General features: G+C 44.6%; 1 protein-coding gene across 3 annotated transcripts in view; it reads right to left on the bottom strand.

Moving 5' to 3' along the window:
- Positions 1 to 675: 675 nt before the first annotated feature.
- The window catches only part of tecpr1a (tectonin beta-propeller repeat containing 1a), a 32311-nt gene continuing 13674 nt past the window's right edge, over positions 676 to 19312 (bottom strand). For 2 of the 3 annotated variants that reach the window (XM_047376005.1, XM_047376006.1), the window contains exons 11-25: positions 18638 to 19242; positions 10352 to 10488; positions 10106 to 10261; positions 9766 to 9915; positions 7095 to 7252; positions 6126 to 6356; positions 5894 to 5990; positions 5634 to 5713; positions 5490 to 5546; positions 5190 to 5364; positions 3270 to 3405; positions 3017 to 3109; positions 2806 to 2912; positions 2538 to 2657; positions 676 to 1501 (exon numbers count right to left, since the gene is read on the bottom strand). In XM_047376005.1, coding sequence (XP_047231961.1) covers positions 1379 to 1501; positions 2538 to 2657; positions 2806 to 2912; positions 3017 to 3109; positions 3270 to 3405; positions 5190 to 5364; positions 5490 to 5546; positions 5634 to 5713; positions 5894 to 5990; positions 6126 to 6356; positions 7095 to 7252; positions 9766 to 9915; positions 10106 to 10261; positions 10352 to 10488; positions 18638 to 19242 — 2425 coding nt within the window. In that variant the 3' untranslated portion in view covers positions 676 to 1378. The remainder of the gene's footprint in view (positions 1502 to 2537; positions 2658 to 2805; positions 2913 to 3016; positions 3110 to 3269; positions 3406 to 5189; positions 5365 to 5489; positions 5547 to 5633; positions 5714 to 5893; positions 5991 to 6125; positions 6357 to 7094; positions 7253 to 9765; positions 9916 to 10105; positions 10262 to 10351; positions 10489 to 18637; positions 19243 to 19312) is intronic. The other variant, XM_047376007.1, reaches the window with a different exon arrangement.

Genomic DNA, 19312 nt, shown 5'->3' with positions numbered 1-19312 from the left:
TGTCAATGGCCCAACATATTTTTTACAACTGCTTATTCATTGTCCCATTATCTGCTCAAAGGAAATAAGACAACATGCAGATGCAAGTGCTCTTGAGAAAGAGGAAGATTTAGTTAAAAAAATTTAACCACAATTTTCAAGTAATCCACTTTTCCCCTGATTAATAAAAGCTAAATATTGCACATGCACCACAATAACGTTAAAATTTTTTAAAATATCCCTCAAGTGAATGATTTCAATGACAGAAAGTCAATAGATACCAGTTTGAGACACTAATGCGTGAACTGTGGTGTTCACGCATTAAAGTGTTTTCCATCCTTTCTGCCTTTAAGTTTAAATATGAATGCTCAACAAGTCTTCCTGTTCCTGAGCTACTTTTCAAAATAAAACTGGTGGGATATTTAGCACAGCCAATGGTGAAAGGAACAGATGGTGTATCACTAATTAGCAAATTGTTCAACAAGGTTTACCTACAAACAGAAGCAGTCAAGGAAACATGATTTTTCCAACCTGTTACACAGTGACTCTCAAAAGTTTACACACCCCTGTTAAAATACCTGCCTTTTAAGATAAAATTGATTTTAAATGTTGTTTCCCATGTTATACAACGTATCTACTGTGCAATTCAAGTAAAAACTTAAATATTGCAGGACAATAAAAAACCTGGAGACACTCTTAAACTAAAACCTTTTAATTCAGTTTTAACAATCAGTCCTTAAAATTAAATTTACATCTGCTATTAATTATAATAAATCTGCTTGCCTGGAAATAAAGGATTTTTGTGGCATTTTCTCATTTGCATCCTTGAACTAAAGCCATATGTTGCAGAGATGTGACAAAGGATCAGAAGAATCCTACTGTACAAAGATATTAATCAGGAGATGGGTACTAAAATATACACAGCATTATATGTGTAACATGGAGTGGTGAAGGTAGTTCAATAATTGTAGAAATGTATGTCCAAGAATAAATCCAGATCAACACAAGAGTGATATGAGAGGAAAATGGCCTAAATTCAGCAGAAAATCTGTTGGGAAGGTGATGTGAAGTTATTGTATCGTTTATTAAAGACATGATTTTTTTAACGGTACCTTGACTCGAAACGGAGTTCGATACAAACCAACATAAAATAAATGAATCACATCTACTGAAAAAAATGCATCAAGATCATCAAGCTTAGGCAACTAGATACAAACACCTCTAGCAAAGAACAAACCACAGAGGTTAAAAGTTGAATGTCTAGAGAAATATATAATTGGCTCAGACTGCCTGAATACTACAACCTGCCTGCAACTTTAAGCCTAAAGGTAAAAGTGCCTTTAAAAATATATGTAATACAAAGGTATCCTGGTGTTTGATGGCTCAAGGTGATGATTATCTATGTGCTCCTGGCCGGGAGGGGGGTGTGAGGGGCTGCGAGAGAAGGGTCCGTCATAGAGGAAAGACGGATGTGTGGTGGCTCCATGGAGTTTCCTCTTACTGTGATATGGTCCCATCCACCCTAGAAAGGAAGACACAGACAGAGTAGTTACAGGATCCTACGTACTACCTTCCAGCAAAAAGGTCCTGGGTTCCAATCCTGGCCTGTGGTCTTTCTGCATGGAGTTTGCATGTTCTCCACATGTCTGCGTGTGCTTTCTCTTTTCACATTTTGTCACATGACTACCACAAATGTTTTACATTTTTTTTGGATGTCATGTGATAGACCAAGGCAGAGTACAGTAGATGGAAGGAAGAAAATACATGGTTTCAATGTTATTTTTGTAAATAAAGATCTGAAAAGTATGGCAGACATAATTATTCAGCTCCTTTAAGACTAAAGAAAGTTCAGTGCAACCAGTAAACATTGAAATGCACCTGAGAATTTTAATGTCAGTGTAAATCCAGCTGTTCTGTGAAGGCCTCAGAGGTTTGTTAGAGAAAATTTGTGAACAAACAGCATCGTGAAGACCAAGGAACACAGCAGACATGTCAAGGGAAATTTTACTTTAGCAGGGACAGTGAAGCCGTTCAGAGGTGATAGGAAGATGAATGGAGCCAAATACAAGATAATCCTAGAAAACAAGTCAGCTTTGAGGCTAGAAAACAACTTGAGAATAGGGTGGAGGCATATTTTCCAGTAGAACAACACACATAAAAATACAAACAGAGCTACATGGAATGGTTTAGATCAAAGCAGATTCATGTGTGAGAACGGTCTAGTCAAAGTCCAGACCTAAATTCAACAGAGAATCTGTGACTGTCAGTCTAATCTGAATGAGCTGGATCTATTTTCCAAAGAACGGAAAGAAAGTATAGTCTCTAGATATGCAAAGCTGGTAGAGATACCCAAAATACTTGCAGCTTGAGATGCAGCAAAGCAGGTTCTACAAAGTACTGACTCAGGGGAATGAACCAGACTTTGTATTTGTACAAATGTCTGAAAACCATGTATCCTGATTCTTCCACTTTTCTTTCCTTAATTATGCACAACTTTGTGTTTGTTTATCACAATACATCCCATTAGGGCCACAGATGTCAACCTCGAGTAGCTTTACCCCAATGCCATAATCCCATGATTGTCCCTTGGGTTCCATGGGTTGGACTCCAAGTCGATGGCACACCGTCCCACAGCTCAGACTGTGGCTGCCCTGAACCTTGTCTGCTATGATCCACACCTACAGCAAAAAACAGAAAATAATCAACCCAGGAAACAACAAAGAGGCACATGCTATAAAATCTTAATACCAGCAGCATACACTGGTTTTCCACCTATCTCTTTTTTCAGGGTGCCATACAAAATGCCTGAAATATCCTTGTGCTCACCTGGTCCAAGGGCCCTACAGAAACTTTGCGCACATTGTTTGAGATGTGCTCCCAGGAGGAGCCCTGAGGGTAGCTGGGGGTCACTCCCAGTCTGTACCACAAGTTACCTACACACGATCAGATGAATTTAACAAGGGGGAACCCCTTAAAAACACTCAGAAGTTCTCTTTATAATGAAGTTGTTTCTAAAGCACAAATGCAGTGCCTTTACCATTTTCGTCCACAGTGTAAACTGATGTTTTGCCAACGGAGACCTGCTTCAGCTTCTGTTTAGCCGGAGAAGGGATGTGGTACCAACAGTCGCCTGCAGGTGGAGACACAGCACTTTTAATGTGGAGGTTTCATCCATCTTTGATCTGACGCAGCATTATTTGGCATAATAGTTATAGTCTTTTAACAGAAATGACAAATTTTTGTGGTCTTCAGCTCATGATTTTTAGATTGTCACAGCTCTTCCTGCTGACCTGCTGAGCTTTGTGCTGAGACAGACCCTCGATAGAAGGCAGAACCGTCCCTGGCAATGCCCCAAACCTGGCTGGCAGCCCCGACAGAGATGGACTTGAAAGGCTGGTCTGTCCCAACATGAAGCCATGAGGTTCCCTGAGACACAGACAGGAAGACATAGTATGCATCATCCTCATAGTAAAACATGGTGGTAGCAGCATCATGATGTGGGGAGACCTTCTTCAGAAGATCCTGTAGGGAGGATTTTCTTCAGCAGGGAAAACGTAAAAGATACACGGAACTAAATACAGGACAATACTGGAAAGAGACTGCAGAGGACATCAGACTGAGGCAGAAGTTCACCTTCCATTAGGGAAAGATGTCAAACTCCAGTCTTCAAGGGCCAGTGTCCTGCAACCTTTAGATGTGCCTCTGGTACAACACAACTGAATCTAATAATTAGGTCATTAGCAGCATTCTGGAGAACTTGACTGCATACTGAGGAGGTAATTAGGCCATAGATTCAGGTGTGTTGGACCAGGGACACATCTAAACGTTGGAGGACACTGGCCCTCAAGGACTGGAGTTTGACATCCCTGCATTAGGGTAACGTGAAGCATGGATCTAAACATGGAAATGTGTAGCTCATAAAAATACCATAAAAGATCATAAAAAAGCTACAATCATTCAGATGATATAAATTTATTATACATAGAATGAAATATTTCTTTATTTCTTGTAATTTTGATGATTATGGCTTACAGATGAAGAAAAAAACCTAAATTTCTGTATCTACTACAAAAGAGCGATAGAAAACTTTGAATATTGCATAAGACATATATAATGCATATCTACAAAAAAGTATATTTTAAACAGAAATGTTATGTTTCTGAAAAGTATGTTTATTTCTATGCACTAAATACTTGGTTAAGGCTCTTTAGCATGAATTACTGCATCAATGTGCTGCGGCATCTTCCTCTTGACAATACTCCATAGATACTCTATGGGGTTCAGGTCAGACCAGATTGCGGGCCAATCAAGTACTGTGACACCATGGTCATTGGACCAGTTTTAGTACCTTTGGCAGTGTGAGCAGTGTGATCACATTGTTTCCTTCTACTGAACTTTCTATGAATATGCTTGGATACAGCTCTTTCAACAACCAGCTACTTTAGCAATGGACTTTTGTGGCATTCCCTTCTTTGGAGGGTGTCAATGACTCTTCTGAACATCTGTCCAGTCTGCAGGCTTCCCCATGATTGTGTCTCCTACTGACCCAGAAAAAGAGACCATTTAGAGACCCAGGACATCTTTGCAGGTGTTTGGACTTAATTATCTGATAAGGGTGTGACACCATGAGGTTCCAATATTTAACTTTTTCACAATATAATTTTTGGAGACACTGAATATTGGGTTTTCTTTAGCTACAAGCCATAATCATTAAAATTGCAAGCAATATTGAAATATTTCACTCTATCCGCCCGCCCACGCGTGCGCACGCGTGTGTGTGTGTATAAGCTTTGGAGCTGTACTTGTATTAGCCAAATGTCATTTGTTTAACCTGATGTCTGTAATCTAGTTTCCTTAATTTTCATCCAGAGCTTGTTTCCTTAATTCATGTCGTAAATGTCCGATTAGGGTTGTTGGTGTAGACAAAGTAACATTTTACAGTGATATTTTTTTCCCAAAAATCTAAAAATGAATTACAATATTTGGGTAGCTATGATTATACAAATTCATGTATGGAGCTCCTGATGTGTAATACATAATTTGTGTTTTCTCATTTAGGAGTTTTCTCATTGCATCTATTATTAAAGTTTTTTTTACATAAAGTTTTATTTTTATGTGATTCTGAAACTCCCATTTAAGTGGTTATTACCGGATCATCATGAGGTGTTACATATATGCATGGGGTGTCAGCTTGCACATTATTAACTCACAGCAGGTGTCAGTGGGGTGACTCCCAGTCGACATAGGACATCTCCTTTGTCGCTTATCGCCCACAGAGGAACTGGATCCATGCTGCTGTGAACGGCACACGGCAGGATTGTGACATCACTCAGTGGGATTGGTGGGATTTCTTGCCAAGGTCCTGTTGTTGTCAATTTACATTTCCTGTCGGAAATAAGATTATGTTAAGACATTCCAACCAAAACAAATACTAACGTCAAGTCTTATAAACCCCTTAAAGACAAGTATATACCCACTAACTAGTACTAGTATGTTGTTTCTACAAATACCTGGCCCATCGCCTGCGCCGCACAAAGTCCTTTATGGTTTTAAAGCCATGATAGGACCTATCATGTCATGAGACAACATGAAAGAATGAATTAGGAGAAAGAGGAACAATAAATAAATTATGTGAAGCTTAAAAGAAAACCTACGCTGGAAAATCTGCAGCATATTGCCAGCCCTCTCTGTCTGTTCCCCCAGAGACGCTGTAGTCAACAGCCCAGTCAGACACCTGGACGCGGTAAAGAGAAGTGAAACACTGAATGCACCTGCAGCTGTGGGCATACATTTTCTAAAAACTCAAGAATAAACACTTGTGGTTTTCAACAAAGTATCAGAATGGAAAGATAAATGGTTAGCCCGTGAACCATGCAGACTGTAGGGCATCTGTGCATCAGTGAGCTCAGCTTACCCATGTCCACTGAGGGGAAGGAGGTTTTGTACCAGCCCTAGTGCACTCGTGGTATCCTGAGGCATCACTCCACATGTAGCGGTCTGTTGGAAGGCCTCTAAGAAAGCAAAATTTAAATGGGTCAGAAATAGATTAAACCTCTTGTTAAATAGATTAAACCATAATGTGCCTAAGCGTGCTTAATTTATGACTGCTTTACACAAAGTACTCTGAAACATCTGCAGTTCAACACCTGTTGGAGTAGCCAGTAACGGGGTTCCACCTCTGGTTCTCATAGATGTGAACACTCTTGACGTCAGTCTGTGTATAAATGTTATCTGTGCTGCTGGCCAATCCCTGGAAAAAGCCGCCTCCATAGCCTCCGGAGTAGACCCAGGCAGTGTGGTCATAGCCGATGCCCCACACTATCCCCAGACTGTTACAATCCACTAAACGCAGGTGACCTCCGACCTGCCGCCAGAACCTGCACCAAAAAAAAAATCAAGCTGCTTATGCTCTAGTCTGTTTACAGTTGTATTTGTCTTGTTTTTTTTGTATATAGAAGTAACAATGTCCCTTAAGCAGCAGTACGTCATGTTATGCCCACAAAACTTCAATGTAATTTATTAGCATAAACCAAAACAAAATAGTGCATACATATGAAGAGAAATGGAAATGATACATGGCTTTAATTTTTGATTCTTATTTTCAAATAAAAGTATGAGAAAGAGTGCATTTATATTCAGTAAAGTTGTGTCAATAATTTGTAAAATCAACTTTTGCTACAATCGGAGTCGTAAATTTCTTAACTTATGTCTCTACCAGCATTAAACTTGTGCAGATCAAAATTTTTGCCCATTCTTCTTTGAAAATTAGCCCGAGCTCAGTCAGATTGGAGGAAGAGTGAACATCAAGTCTTGTCACATACAGTATGTTTGATTTATCTCAGAGAGCAGCGCTCAGAGATGGGAATGGCATCACTTCCTACAGGCAAGTTGGAAGACTGGGAGTTGCCTTTTGGTTTGGTGCAAGCTGCTATTAGCAATACAGCATTTAGACACAAAAGCAACATGTACAGAAGTAATTTTTTTACAGTACTTTGTGCCACTACTTTATTAATATATCGCTGCTAATAAATAGACAATGCTTGCCACTTTCACTACATTATATGTGCACAAAGCCTTAGATGGATGCAAAACTGTAACTTTCCCAGTTTTCTTACATTTGATCACAGGGTGTGGGATAAGGCATGGCTTCGAGGGCAGAGGAAGGCTCACTAACAAAGATGTCCCCTTTACAAGTGATGGACCAGATTGCCTGTTTGGACGGAGGACCGTGGATTCCTCTGGAGTCACTGCAGCAAACACTTAACAAAGCCAGCTGGAGAGCAGAAAGAATTTGAAGACAGACAGAGAGGAACAGAAACACAAATGTAGATTCACTGAAAGCAGCAACAGTATAAGTATAATTAAGCTTGCCACTTGTTTTCTCTCATTATTAACACTGGAGATGAGACTGATCAGTAATTACTTAGAAAATCAAAGGCAGAAAATGGGAAATCTAAGCAATGTTATAAAAAGCATAATACAAATAATTCATCCTCGTCAGATAAAATAAGTCTGGAACTATCGGTTCCTTTTCAGTCAATTCACTCAAACCACATAGTGGAAATTTCAAGTCCTCGTGTCTCCTCGCTCAACACACCTTTAATCACGCCTTTAACGCCTTTTCTACCATTTTGCTTAAGTTCTTGGACTCCACCTTACCAAGAACCCCTCTCGAGCAGACCAAGTGTTGCTAGTTAGCCTGTCTTTGACCCCAACTTAGAGTTAGCCTAATTACCATTGTTGGTATTTGTCACTGCTGCCTGCTGGCTAGCGTGTCTTCCTGCGGATAGCTGTGAATTCTTTGCTCCATCCATCTGCCTGGCTGTTGCACACACCAGAAGAGCACTGATGGAGCGCGAGGCATGTGCGCTCTGTCGCCAACTTAGAAAGTGCCAACGTTTCTCCAGAGAGTACACTTGTGGCTCTCTTAACAGAGGTTAAGGTCACTCTGTGTGTCCTGCTGCGCAGCCCTCTGTTTAGGCAGAGGTATGGCATCAAAGGTGGCGGCACAGATAACATGTGGCTAAAGCTGTCTAACATCCTAGAGAGGCACAGGGCCATTTACTTGGACGAGATAGTGTCTGCTGAGCCAGTATTAAAAAGTGTGAGCAGAAGCATACAGAAATGCAGCAAAACTCCTAAACTGTAGAACCGCCACCAACCACACTTGTTCTGCTTGGGTTTCCAGTCCTAAGAGGTGATCCACAGAGCACCCGTTCTATAGATTGAAAGAACTGTTGCCAAGGGCTACTGGTTACAATTCTGCGGCAGATTCCATTGCTTCACTTATAAAGTTCTAAACACAGGTGTGGGATCTGAAGCAGCCGGGATTCTTACACTGTTGGTGTAAGGAGCAATAAAAAAATGAGCAAAAGATGGTACTGCTGTTATTTTGCTGTTCTGAACAGGGGGCAGCCAGCATCGTATCATCGACTTCAGTATCCAACAAGTACTTACAAATGTACTTATTTAAAATGGACACAATAGACATAACAGACGCTTACTTTCACATGGCGATACATCCAGAACACAGAAAGTTTCTTAAGTCTGCATTCAAAGGCGTAGCCTTTGAGTATCTTGTCCTGCCAATAGTCCTGCTGCTCGTTACCTCATCAATGTGTTGTAGCAGCCCTCAGATAGAGAAACATTTGCATCCTTGCTTATCTAGAAGATTGAACTTCCGGGAAAGTATGCTGACATCGATCCAGAAGTTTTCATTCCTAGGGGTAGAAATATGCTCACTTTCGGATTGAGAGTACCTGTTAAAGCACCATGTGGCCATGCCTCGCCTCGCCTCCATCTCAGTTTAATTTGGGACAAAAACTGTATGTCCAGATGAATTTAAAACTAAATGGCATGATGGCCTCAATAGCCATGGTTCTCCACAGCTAGATTTTGACCAGGCAGTATGTTCTGGTAAGATCAGACTTCTGTCCAGAGAAGGTCCCCTGGTGAGGGAACAGATGTTTTACCCATAAGTTGCAACTCAGATCTGGACCTAGTTCGGCAAAGCTGTCGTGGACGGACCACTTTGCTACCAGAACCAATGTTCACTGTCTGTTGTTCTTCTTCATAGTGGAGCAGAACCCACCCCTGGAAACGGTTGCTCTAATGCATTCAGTGAAAATGTTTACAGCAGTGGTGGAGAGGGTACGCAGACAAGGTCTCTCCTTGAGTCTAGTGGCCCCAAAAATAGCCAGCAAAGTGTTGTAGGCAGTGAGAATCAGCCTGCTGTCAGCTACACCCTGGCAGTTACCAGTTTATGGTGTTAAATAATCTATGATCCTCCATTCGAGCCAACTGAGTCTACTGATTTGATGTCTACAGGACTGCCTTACTTCTTGCCTTCACCTCTGCAACAAGGGTTTGAGACCTCCAAGCTCTCTACACCCATCTGGTGTAGTTAATGGCAGATGGGTCAGAGGTTGTTCTGCAGTATCCGAAGCATATCTTTCCAAGATTATTCAATCAATCATACAGTCTTATGAAAATCAAGCACGAAGGTTTTTAACATCCCTAAAGGTGTGTTCAGCCATGGGACCGAAGTGTGCCATAATACATGTTTGGTACCTCGTTTCTCTCCTTCAGGAAGAGAAAAGGTTATGCATAACATAACCTTTTATCTTTATTGCGTCTTCTGTGTTAATAAAAGCTGTGTTATCGCATAACATAAATGTTTAAGACAAGAACATGTTTTTATCGTAATACCCAAGTTTCTGCCAACTGGAATTATGGGACAAACATCGATAAACATTTAATTTTTGATTTAGTTCTCTTCATACACACCCAATCATACATCTCCAGCTCTGTGGCAGCTGCTAATCTTATTGGCCACCTCTGTTTGATGCGTTCAGGAGTGTAGATGGCAAAAGTGTGCTTCGAATCGTTGAGCACAGGAACCAGAATGGTCACTTCATTAATGAAGGCGTGAAGGTACTGAAATAAGATAAGAGTGAGGAGAAAAAAGAAAAGGAGTGGAAAACATTCAGCTTTGGAGTTGCGTTGCAGTGTTTATTAATGCTACCAGAGGTTATACACATGTACAGACAATCGTGAGTATGAATAAGTCTAAGAATTAATCTTGAGAAAATAGTTTTATTCTAAGTTATCTACTCTGCATTCTTACCTTCTTCTCCTCATTGTAATTGTAATAAATAAATAATATGCCATCCTTGTCCCCCTCAGCTCCTGAAAACTGTTCCAGGGCAAAGTGAACATCGATCCACTTATGTGGCTTCCAGTCCCTCCACCATTGCAAGGGTCCCTTCTTTACCCACACCGACTGCCAAGACAATGAAGAGTTCAAGCCAAATAGTAAATGGATGTCAAGGGAAAGACACTCTTTGTGATCTGAAAGCTTTTCAGAGTTTACCTGTTCAATGGCTTGTTCATAATGTCTGAAATTATCCATTTCTCTCTTGGACCTTTCGCTGAGCTGCTCAAAGATTTGTTTCCGCCAAGCAGCCGTCTGAGCAGGAGACACTGAAAGACTCATGGACTGAAGCACAGCTGGTGAAAAACAAGTAAGAAAACAGTTGAAAAGCTTTAAAGTTTGGAATAATTACACCATTCTACACCTACAGTCCTGGTGCCAAGTTTACAATCGCTAATCATAGGCATAAGTGTCAATATTGGGTTTTTAATGAAGCATTTGAATAGGTCTGTTTTTCACGATGGAATTAAAAATATATTATAGAACATAAATGAATACATTGCACAATGTGGATTAAATAATTAGAAGGAAAACTACTTCCAAATTCTTCAATTTCACCTCAATGCAGCAGCCAGATGGTTGAAACACGACGATGATCCCGAACATGTGTTTGGAAAGAAACAGGCTAACTTTGGTTCTATTTCATCTTTACTGACCGCCAGAGGGCGGTGGTGAAAGCGCTAAATGTTCCCTTTGCGCATGCGCAGTTTGAGTAATTATACCAACAGAATCCCACCTGTGACACCGGATGACCACAGAGGCTATACAGGTCCTTCTCAAAATATTAGCATATTGTGATAAAGTTCATTATTTTCCATAATGTAATGATGAAAATTTAACATTCATATATTTTAGATTCATTGCACACTAACTGAAATATTTCAGGTCTTTTATTGTCTTAATACGGATGATTTTGGCATACAGCTCATGAAAACCCAAAATTCCTATCTCACAAAATTAGCATATCATTAAAAGGGTCTCTAAACGAGCTATGAACCTAATCATCTGAATCAACGAGTTAACTCTAAACACCTGCAAAAGATTCCTGAGGCCTTTAAAACTCCCAGCCTGGTTCATCACTCAAAACCCCAATCATGGGTAAGACTGCCGACCTGACTACTGTCCAGAAGGCCACTATTGACACCCTCAAGCAAGAGGGTAAGACACAGAAAGAAATTTCTGAACGAATAGGCTGTTCCCAGAGTGCTGTATCAAGGCACCTCAGCGGAAAGTCTGTGGGAAGGAAAAAGTGTGGCAGAAAACGCTGCACAACGAGAAGAGGTAACCGGACCCTGAGGAAGATTGTGGAGAAGGGCCGATTCCAGACCTTGGGGGACCTGCGGAAGCAGTGGACTGAGTCTGGAGTAGAAACATCCAGAGCCACCGTGCACAGGCGTGTGCAGGAAATGGGCTACAGGTGCCACATTCCCCAGGTCAAGCCACTTTTGAACCAGAAACAGCGGCAGAAGCGCCTAACCTGGGCTACAGAGAAGCAGCACTGAACTGTTGCTCAGTGGTCCAAAGTACTTTTTTCGGATGAAAGCAAATTCTGCATGTCATTCGGAAATCAAGGTGCCAGAGTCTGGAGAAAGACTGGGGAGAAGGAAATGCCAAAATGCCAGAAGTCCAGTGTCAAGTACCCACAGTCAGTGATGGTCTGGGGTGCCGTGTCAGCTGCTGGTGTTGGTCCACTGTGTTTTATCAAGGGCAGGGTCAATGCAGCTAGCTATCAGAAGATTTTGGAGCACTTCATGCTTCCATCTGCTGAAACGCTTTATGGAGATGAAGATTTCATTTTTCAGCACGACCTGGCACCTGCTCACAGTGCCAAAACCACTGGTAAATGGTTTACTGACCATGGTATCACTGTGCTCAATTGGCCTGCCAACTCTCCTGACCTGAACCCCATAGAGAATCTGTGGGATATCGTGAAGAGAACGTTGAGAGACTCTAGACCCAACACTCTGGATGAGCTAAAGGCCGCTATCGAAGCATCCTGGGCCTCCATAAGACCTCAGCAGTGCCACAGGCTGATTGCCTCCATGCCACGCCGCATTGAAGCAGTCATTTCTGCAAAAGGATTCCCGACCAAGTATTGAGTGCATAACTGTACATGATTATTTGAAGGTTGACGTTTTTTGTATTAAAAACACTTTTCTTTTATTGGTCGGATCAAATATGCTAATTTTGTGAGATAGGAATTTTGGGTTTTCATGAGCTGTATGCCACAATCATCCGTATTAAGACAATAAAAGACCTGAAATATTTCAGTTAGTGTGCAATGAATCTAAAATATATGAATGTTAAATTTTCATCATGACATTATGGAAAATAATGAACTTTATCACAATATGCTAATATTTTGAGAAGGACCTGTATATGCCTACGTCATCCGAGGCTCTGTTCCTTATTTCTTCTCGCGTGCTGTTCGTATGAGCTTTGCTTCCCCGTTGCCTGGACGCCCTGTCGCTTGCTGGCTGGAGTTGCGTTTTTTTATGCCCTCCTAGGGCTGCAACAGGTTGATCTTCGTGGAGGATTTCTGCAGGTAAGTTGGCTGTTTGCTGGTGACGGCAGCATTTGCGCCCCTCTCCCAGGTCACGGCTTTTTGTTACTGTGTCTGTGGTGTTATTGCAGCTTGGCTGCTGTTAATTTGGCTCTATACCTGGTGACGGCAGCGGTGTTCGCCCCCTCTCCCAGTGTGACCGACTGTGTGGCCTGTTCGGCTTACCACCGTAAGCTGCTTTTAGTTTTGTTTTTATACCTGGTAACGGCAGTGGTATTCGTCCACTCTCCCAGTGTAACCAACAGTGCAGTGTCGGCTTTTCTTATTTCTGCCTGGCCTCTTTTCATTTGCCTGCTCTGCTATAATTTGTGACAGCAGCGTTAGCGCCCCCTCTCCCGATTTTAGCGTATTTATTTTCCCATCTGAATTGGGGTGAGTCTTCTTTTCAATCTTGGACATGGCTGGCTCCCACTGCTGCATGGATTGTGGGGCTGTGCTTAAGGCAGACGATGGCCATGACCTGTGTCCCAGCTGCCTTGGACGTGATCACCTGGTGGAGGCGCTGTCTGAGAACCCCTGCATGAATTGTAGTTTCATGCCCCGTGCGTCGAGGGTGGCTCAGTTGGCCCAGTTGTGCCCTCAGGATGATGCTGACTTCCCGCCCTCTGGGCAGGTGGCCCCCCTCAGGCATTAAAAGCGCCGTGGTGAGACCACAGTATCTGTGCCCCCTCTCTAGGAGGATGCGAGCGAGGTCGGACCAGGGCCTGGCCACAAGGGTTGAGCAGCTGTCGACAGAGATGAAGTCGTTATTGCAAATGCGTCATTCTGATGCCTCACTTCCAACCGCTGGGCTCTCATCCCCACTCATGCCTGGTTTATCTGTGGAGGAGGATGTTTTGTCTCTGGCCGCGTCGGCCTCTCAATTTAGAGATGAGGAGAAGGTGCAGTCCTCCCAAGCTTCTGAGACGGGCTCATTTTCTTCGCAAGGTGCAGTTGGGGAGCCTAGTGACGGCTCTATGCGGGAGGTCACGTGTACAGGTCCTTCTAAAAAAATTAGCATATTGTGATAAAGTTCGTTATTTTCCATAATGTCATGATGAATATTTAACATTCATATATTTTAGATTCATTGCACACTAACTGAAATATTTCAGGTCTTTTATTGTCTTAATACAGATGATTTTGGCATACAGCTCATGAAAACCCAAAATTCCTATCTCACAAAATTAGCATATTGTTAAAAGGGTCTCTAAACGAGCTATGAACCTAATCATCTGAATCAACGAGTTAACTCTAAACACCTGCAAAAGATTCCTGAGGCCTTTAAAACTCCCAGCCTGGTTCATCACTCAAAACCCCAATCATGGGTAAGACTGCCGACCTGACTGCTGTCCAGAAGGCCACTATTGACACCCTCAAGCAAGAGGGTAAGACACAGAAAGACATTTCTGAACGAATAGGCTGTTCCCAGAGTGCTGTATCAAGGCACCTCAGTGGGAAGTCTGCGGGAAGGAAAAAGTGTGGCAGAAAACGCTGCACAACGAGAAGAGGTGACCGGACCCTGAGGAAGATTGTGGAGAAGGGCCGATTCCAGACCTTGGGGGACCTGCGGAAGCAGTGGACTGAGTCTGGAGTAGAAACATCCAGAGCCACCGTGCACAGGCGTGTGCAGGAAATGGGCTACAGGTGCCACATTCCCCAGGTCAAGCCACTTTTGAACCAGAAACAGCGGCAGAAGCGCATGACCTGGGCTACAGAGAAGCAGCACTGGACTGTTGCTCAGTGGGCCAAAGTACTTTTTTCGGATGAAAGCAAATTCTGCATGTCATTCGGAAATCAAGGTGCCAGAGTCTGGAGGAAGACTGGGGAGAAGGAAATGCCAAAATGCCAGAAGTCCAGTGTCAAGTACCCACAGTCAGTGATGGTCTGGGGTGCCGTGTCAGCTGCTGGTGTTGGTCCACTGTGTTTTATCAAGGGCAGGGTCAATGCAGCTAGCTATCAGGAGATTTTGGAGCACTTCATGCTTCCATCTGCTGAAAAGCTTTATGGAGATGAAGATTTCATTTTTCAGCACGACCTGGCACCTGCTCACAGTGCCAAAACCACTGGTAAATGGTTTACTGACCATGGTATCACTGTGCTCAATTGGCCTGCCAACTCTCCTGACCTGAACCCCATAGAGAATCTGTGGGATATTGTGAAGAGAACGTTGAGAGACTCAAGACCCAACACTCTGGATGAGCTAAAGGCCGCTATCGAAGCATCCTGGGCCTCCATAAGACCTCAGCAGTGCCACAGGCTGATTGCCTCCATGCCACGCCGCATTGAAGCAGTCATTTCTGCAAAAGGATTCCCGACCAAGTATTGAGTGCATAACTGTACATGATTATTTGAAGGTTGACGTTTTTTGTATTAAAAACACTTTTCTTTTATTGGTCGGATGAAATATGCTAATTTTGTGAGATAGGAATTTTGGGTTTTCATGAGCTGTATGCCAAAATCATCCGTATTAAGACAATAAAAGACCTGAAATATTTCAGTTAGTGTGCAATGAATCTAAAATATATGAATGTTAAATTTTCATCATGACATTATGGAAAATAATGAACTTTATCACAATATGCTAATATTTTGAGAAGGACCTGCATAGCCTTGAGGCAGCTGCAGCTGGAACGTTCGCTAGGAGAGGTGTCTGCTTCCGGAAGTGCCTTTTTCAGGCATGGATGGGCTCCTACACCCTTTTCTGTCCTTCCGTCAGAGGAGTAGCTGAGGGAGTTGCACGCCTGTTGGCGGGACCCAAGAGCGTTGTCACGTCTCTCCACAGACGGCCGAGTAATGCCTGCCATGCACGAGTCAGTCAAGGCAGGCCTGGACCGTATTCCAGCAGTTGAACCCGCTGTTGCTTCTCTGATCGTGTCACCAGATGAAGCCCTGCGTCCTGATGTCCGCTGCCCACGTACTCAATGTCGGGTTATGGATGATCTCCTGTGTAAAGCATACAATGCAGGAGCGCGTGCTGGCCACTTTGGCAATTCCATGGCACATCTCATGCTTGCCCTCTGTGGATCCCTTCAGGACGCTGGTGGTGCAACTGCGGCAGTGGGGTTTAGCGATGCAGCATTGCAGGCCTTTGAGCTGATGACCAGAGAGCTTGTCCGTGTCACTTCTTTACTCGTCCAAGCTCGTCGACAGGTCTGGCTGGCGCAGTCTCCTCTGACCGAAACATGCCGTCGGACCCTCAGGGGTGTCCCAGTCATGCCGGGGGAGTTGTTTGGATCAGCAGCTGTGGAAGCACTGGAGCGAACTGTTCAGGCGCGGCAGACTAGCCAGCACCTTTCTGGCCTCCGCAGGAGTATGCCCCCTCCCCCCCTCAGCGCTCGAGCCGTCCTTCCGTTAGCCCGAGTGCTCTGCCGCCACCTCAGCATGGTGATAGATCTGGGGGTTTCTATCCCCGAGAGGTGGAGCAGAGACCCGGCAAGGACTTTCGTCAGTCAGTCCGCCGCCCAGTTAGACAGACCCGGAATCCTGGTCGCCCCCCCGCCCCGCTTCTTGCTCATCTGTCACTGTTGGGCCTCAAGGTCAACTTGGCGAAGAGTTGCCTGGTTCCGTCCCAGGCGACCACTTTTCTTGGGATGCTTTTGGACTCGACTACTATGAGGGCTCGTCCATCTGTTCTCAGGGTGGCCGCGATACTCCAGTTAGTCAGTCAATTCAAACTGACTTCAGTCACTTGTGTTGTGCCCTTGGGTTTGCTCCTCTGCGTCCTTTGCAGAGGTGGCTCAACAGTTTTCGCCTGGACGCCAAGCTGCACAGGCGTCGCAGGCTCACGTGATGTGGACTTGCCTTTGTGCCCTAGCTCCATGGCGAGACGAGAGTTATTTGTCCAAGGGCGTCGCAATGGGGTTAGAGGTGTGTCGCGAGGAAGTGGTCACAACAAATGCCAGCCCCATGGGCTGGGGCGCTGTGTGGCAACAGAGAGCGGTCCAGGGTCTCTGGCGTCAGTGGGAGCGCTCCGAACACATGAACGTGCTGGAGCTGTACACATGGCCCTCAGGCGCTTTCTGCCCCACCTAGAGGGACGGCATGTGCTAGTTCGAACAAACAACGCCTGTCGTTTACAACATCAACCAGATCGGCACGCCTTCTAGAGGTGTCCAGGGATCTTCTGGAGTGGGCCTCTCTTCATCCATCCACCCTACAGACGATGTATTTACCTGGGAAGCGCAATCAGGTCGCGGACTCTCTCTCTCGCCAGGCCCCTGCTCCGGGAAGGTGATCCCTTCACTACGACGTGGTCCGCATGATCTGGGGCCGCTTTGGTCAGGCGGAGGTAGATCTGTTTGCCACGGAGGAGTCATCTCATTGCCCCCTGTGGTATTCCCTAACAGGGGCATCAGGTGCACTGGGCCAGGACGCGCTAGCTCATCCCCATCCTCAGGTTCTCCTTTATGCTTTTCCGCCTCTCTCGCTGATTTGGCCTACTCTACGGAGGGTTCTCAGAAAGGGCCACAGGTTGTTGCTGGTGGCTCTGTTATGGCCAGCGCGACCGTGGTTCCCGCTGCTTCGGAGTCTGTGTCACGGCACCCCATGGTGTCTTCCAACCAGGAGGGATCTGCTGTCCTAGTGGGGGGGACGGATATGGCACCCCGACCCTCAACGTCTCCAGCTGTGGACATGGCCACTAGAAGGTTGACTGGGTGTTCGGACCCTGTCAGGCGCACCATACTGAGTGTTAGGGCACCCTCTACTCATCAGCAGTATGTCAACAGATGGCATCTTTTTTCTCAGTGGTGTTCTGCCCGCAATGAAAATCCGGTTTCTTGTCCGGTGCCCACTATTCTGGACTTTCTCCAGTCTCTGCTTGATAAGGGCCGCTCTCCTTTGACCCCCAAGGTATATGTCGCAGCAATTTCCTGTTATCATGCATTTGTTGACGACCGAATGGTGGGGAGCCATGATATGGTCTCTCTTTTTCTGTGCGGTGCGTGTAGGTTGCGACCACCGCTGGTTCGGAGAGTGCCCGATTGGGATCTGCCCTTGGTTCTCAAAGCTTTGTGCTACTCCCCTTTCGAGCCTTTGGTGCAGGCGGACCTCAAGTGGGTCTCATATAAGACTGCCTTTTTGTTAGCTGTTGTTTCGGCTAAGAGGGTCGGCGAGCTGCATGCTCTTTCTGTCAGTCCCTCATGTCTCCGAAGGGGTCCAGATGATTCTGGTGTTGCCTAACACTGCATTTGTGCCTAAGGTGTTGTCCAGTTTTCACCGTAACCAGCCATTGAGATTAGCTCGGTTTCGGCCCGTCAGGTGCAATGTCGGATGGGTCTGAGTTATTGTGCCCAGTACGGGCACTGAAGGCATACGTTGTGGCCACTGAAGCTGTTAGACGCTCAGACCAGCTTTTCCGGTGCTATGGCGGTCCCAGGCTGGGTTGTCCTCTTTCTAGACAACGTCTCTCCCACTGGATTGTGAATGTTATCTGCCACGCCTACAGTGCAGGACGGAGAAGATTCTGTAGGAACAGAGCCTCGGATGACGTAGGCATATATAGCCTCTGTGGTCATCCGGTGTGACTCTGTTGGTATAATTACTTGAATTGCGCATGCGCAAAGGGAACTTTCAGTGCTTCAGCAGCCCCCTCTGGCGGTCAGTAGGGATTCATAGAACCGTAGTTACATACGTAACTTTCGTTTTATGGAGTGTATGTCACCAAACCCTGCTGGAAATTTATGGACAATGTTAAAAAGCCGGGTCATACCAGGAAGCCACCCAATTTAAACCAGCTCTACCAATTCACTGAACTTTGTTTTGTATAATCAGTCCACCCCAAAAAAGAATGCTTTAAATAATTGGAAGTGTATGTAAACGTCTGACTGGCATTATAGATTATATATTTTATATTTCTAGCAGTTCCATTTTTCAATCAGCTATTTTAGAACATAACATACATGTGTTCAAAGAGCAGTTAAACCAGTTAAGTTGAGAGTGACACTCCACAGAGCAGCCTCCTCCGCTGACCCATGCCCACAGAGGGTGCTCATCTGCCCCATACTGGTCCTCCATGGCGAGGGTGAAGGTTGCCACTGATGTCAAACTGCAAGAGTCAGTGAGGTCTGGCACAGCTCCTGTTCGAACATGCTGGATCTGTGCCTCCTCCAGATCTACATTACTCCACTGGAGATCAGGAGGACCACCTGACTGAGTGTAGGTAATAGCATCACTGGACAGAACATCAACCTCTCCTTCACCAGGGATGACCTCCTCCTTCAAAACAGCAGAAGAGGGCAATTCAACATATCTTGATGTCTTCGTTGGTTTTCGGTCAGAGACAAGTTCAGAGATGAAGCTGTCGCTTGTGACCTTGGGGATGTGGGACTTAAGCGGTTCAGTGCACAGTTCAGATGAAGCATTTTTGGGGGCATCAACAGAGGTGTCTGGGCAAGGAAATGCGACATTGCTGATGACTGCATCCCCTGCTGGATTTTCTCTGTCTGATTCAGCATCACTTACTACTGATGGAGCCCGCACCTCACCAGAGAAAAAACAACCAGCACTGTGGGAAGAAGACAGATGCGAGACAGTAGGACTTAAAAAACTTGAATCAGCACTGCTCCACAAACACT

This window comes from Girardinichthys multiradiatus, chromosome 10 (genome assembly GCF_021462225.1).
Source record: "Girardinichthys multiradiatus isolate DD_20200921_A chromosome 10, DD_fGirMul_XY1, whole genome shotgun sequence".
In the NCBI taxonomy this organism is placed as follows: Eukaryota; Metazoa; Chordata; class Actinopteri; order Cyprinodontiformes; family Goodeidae; genus Girardinichthys; species Girardinichthys multiradiatus.
The sequence above is the reverse complement of the archived record's forward strand: the minus strand, read 5'-3'. Positions and strand labels throughout refer to the sequence as shown.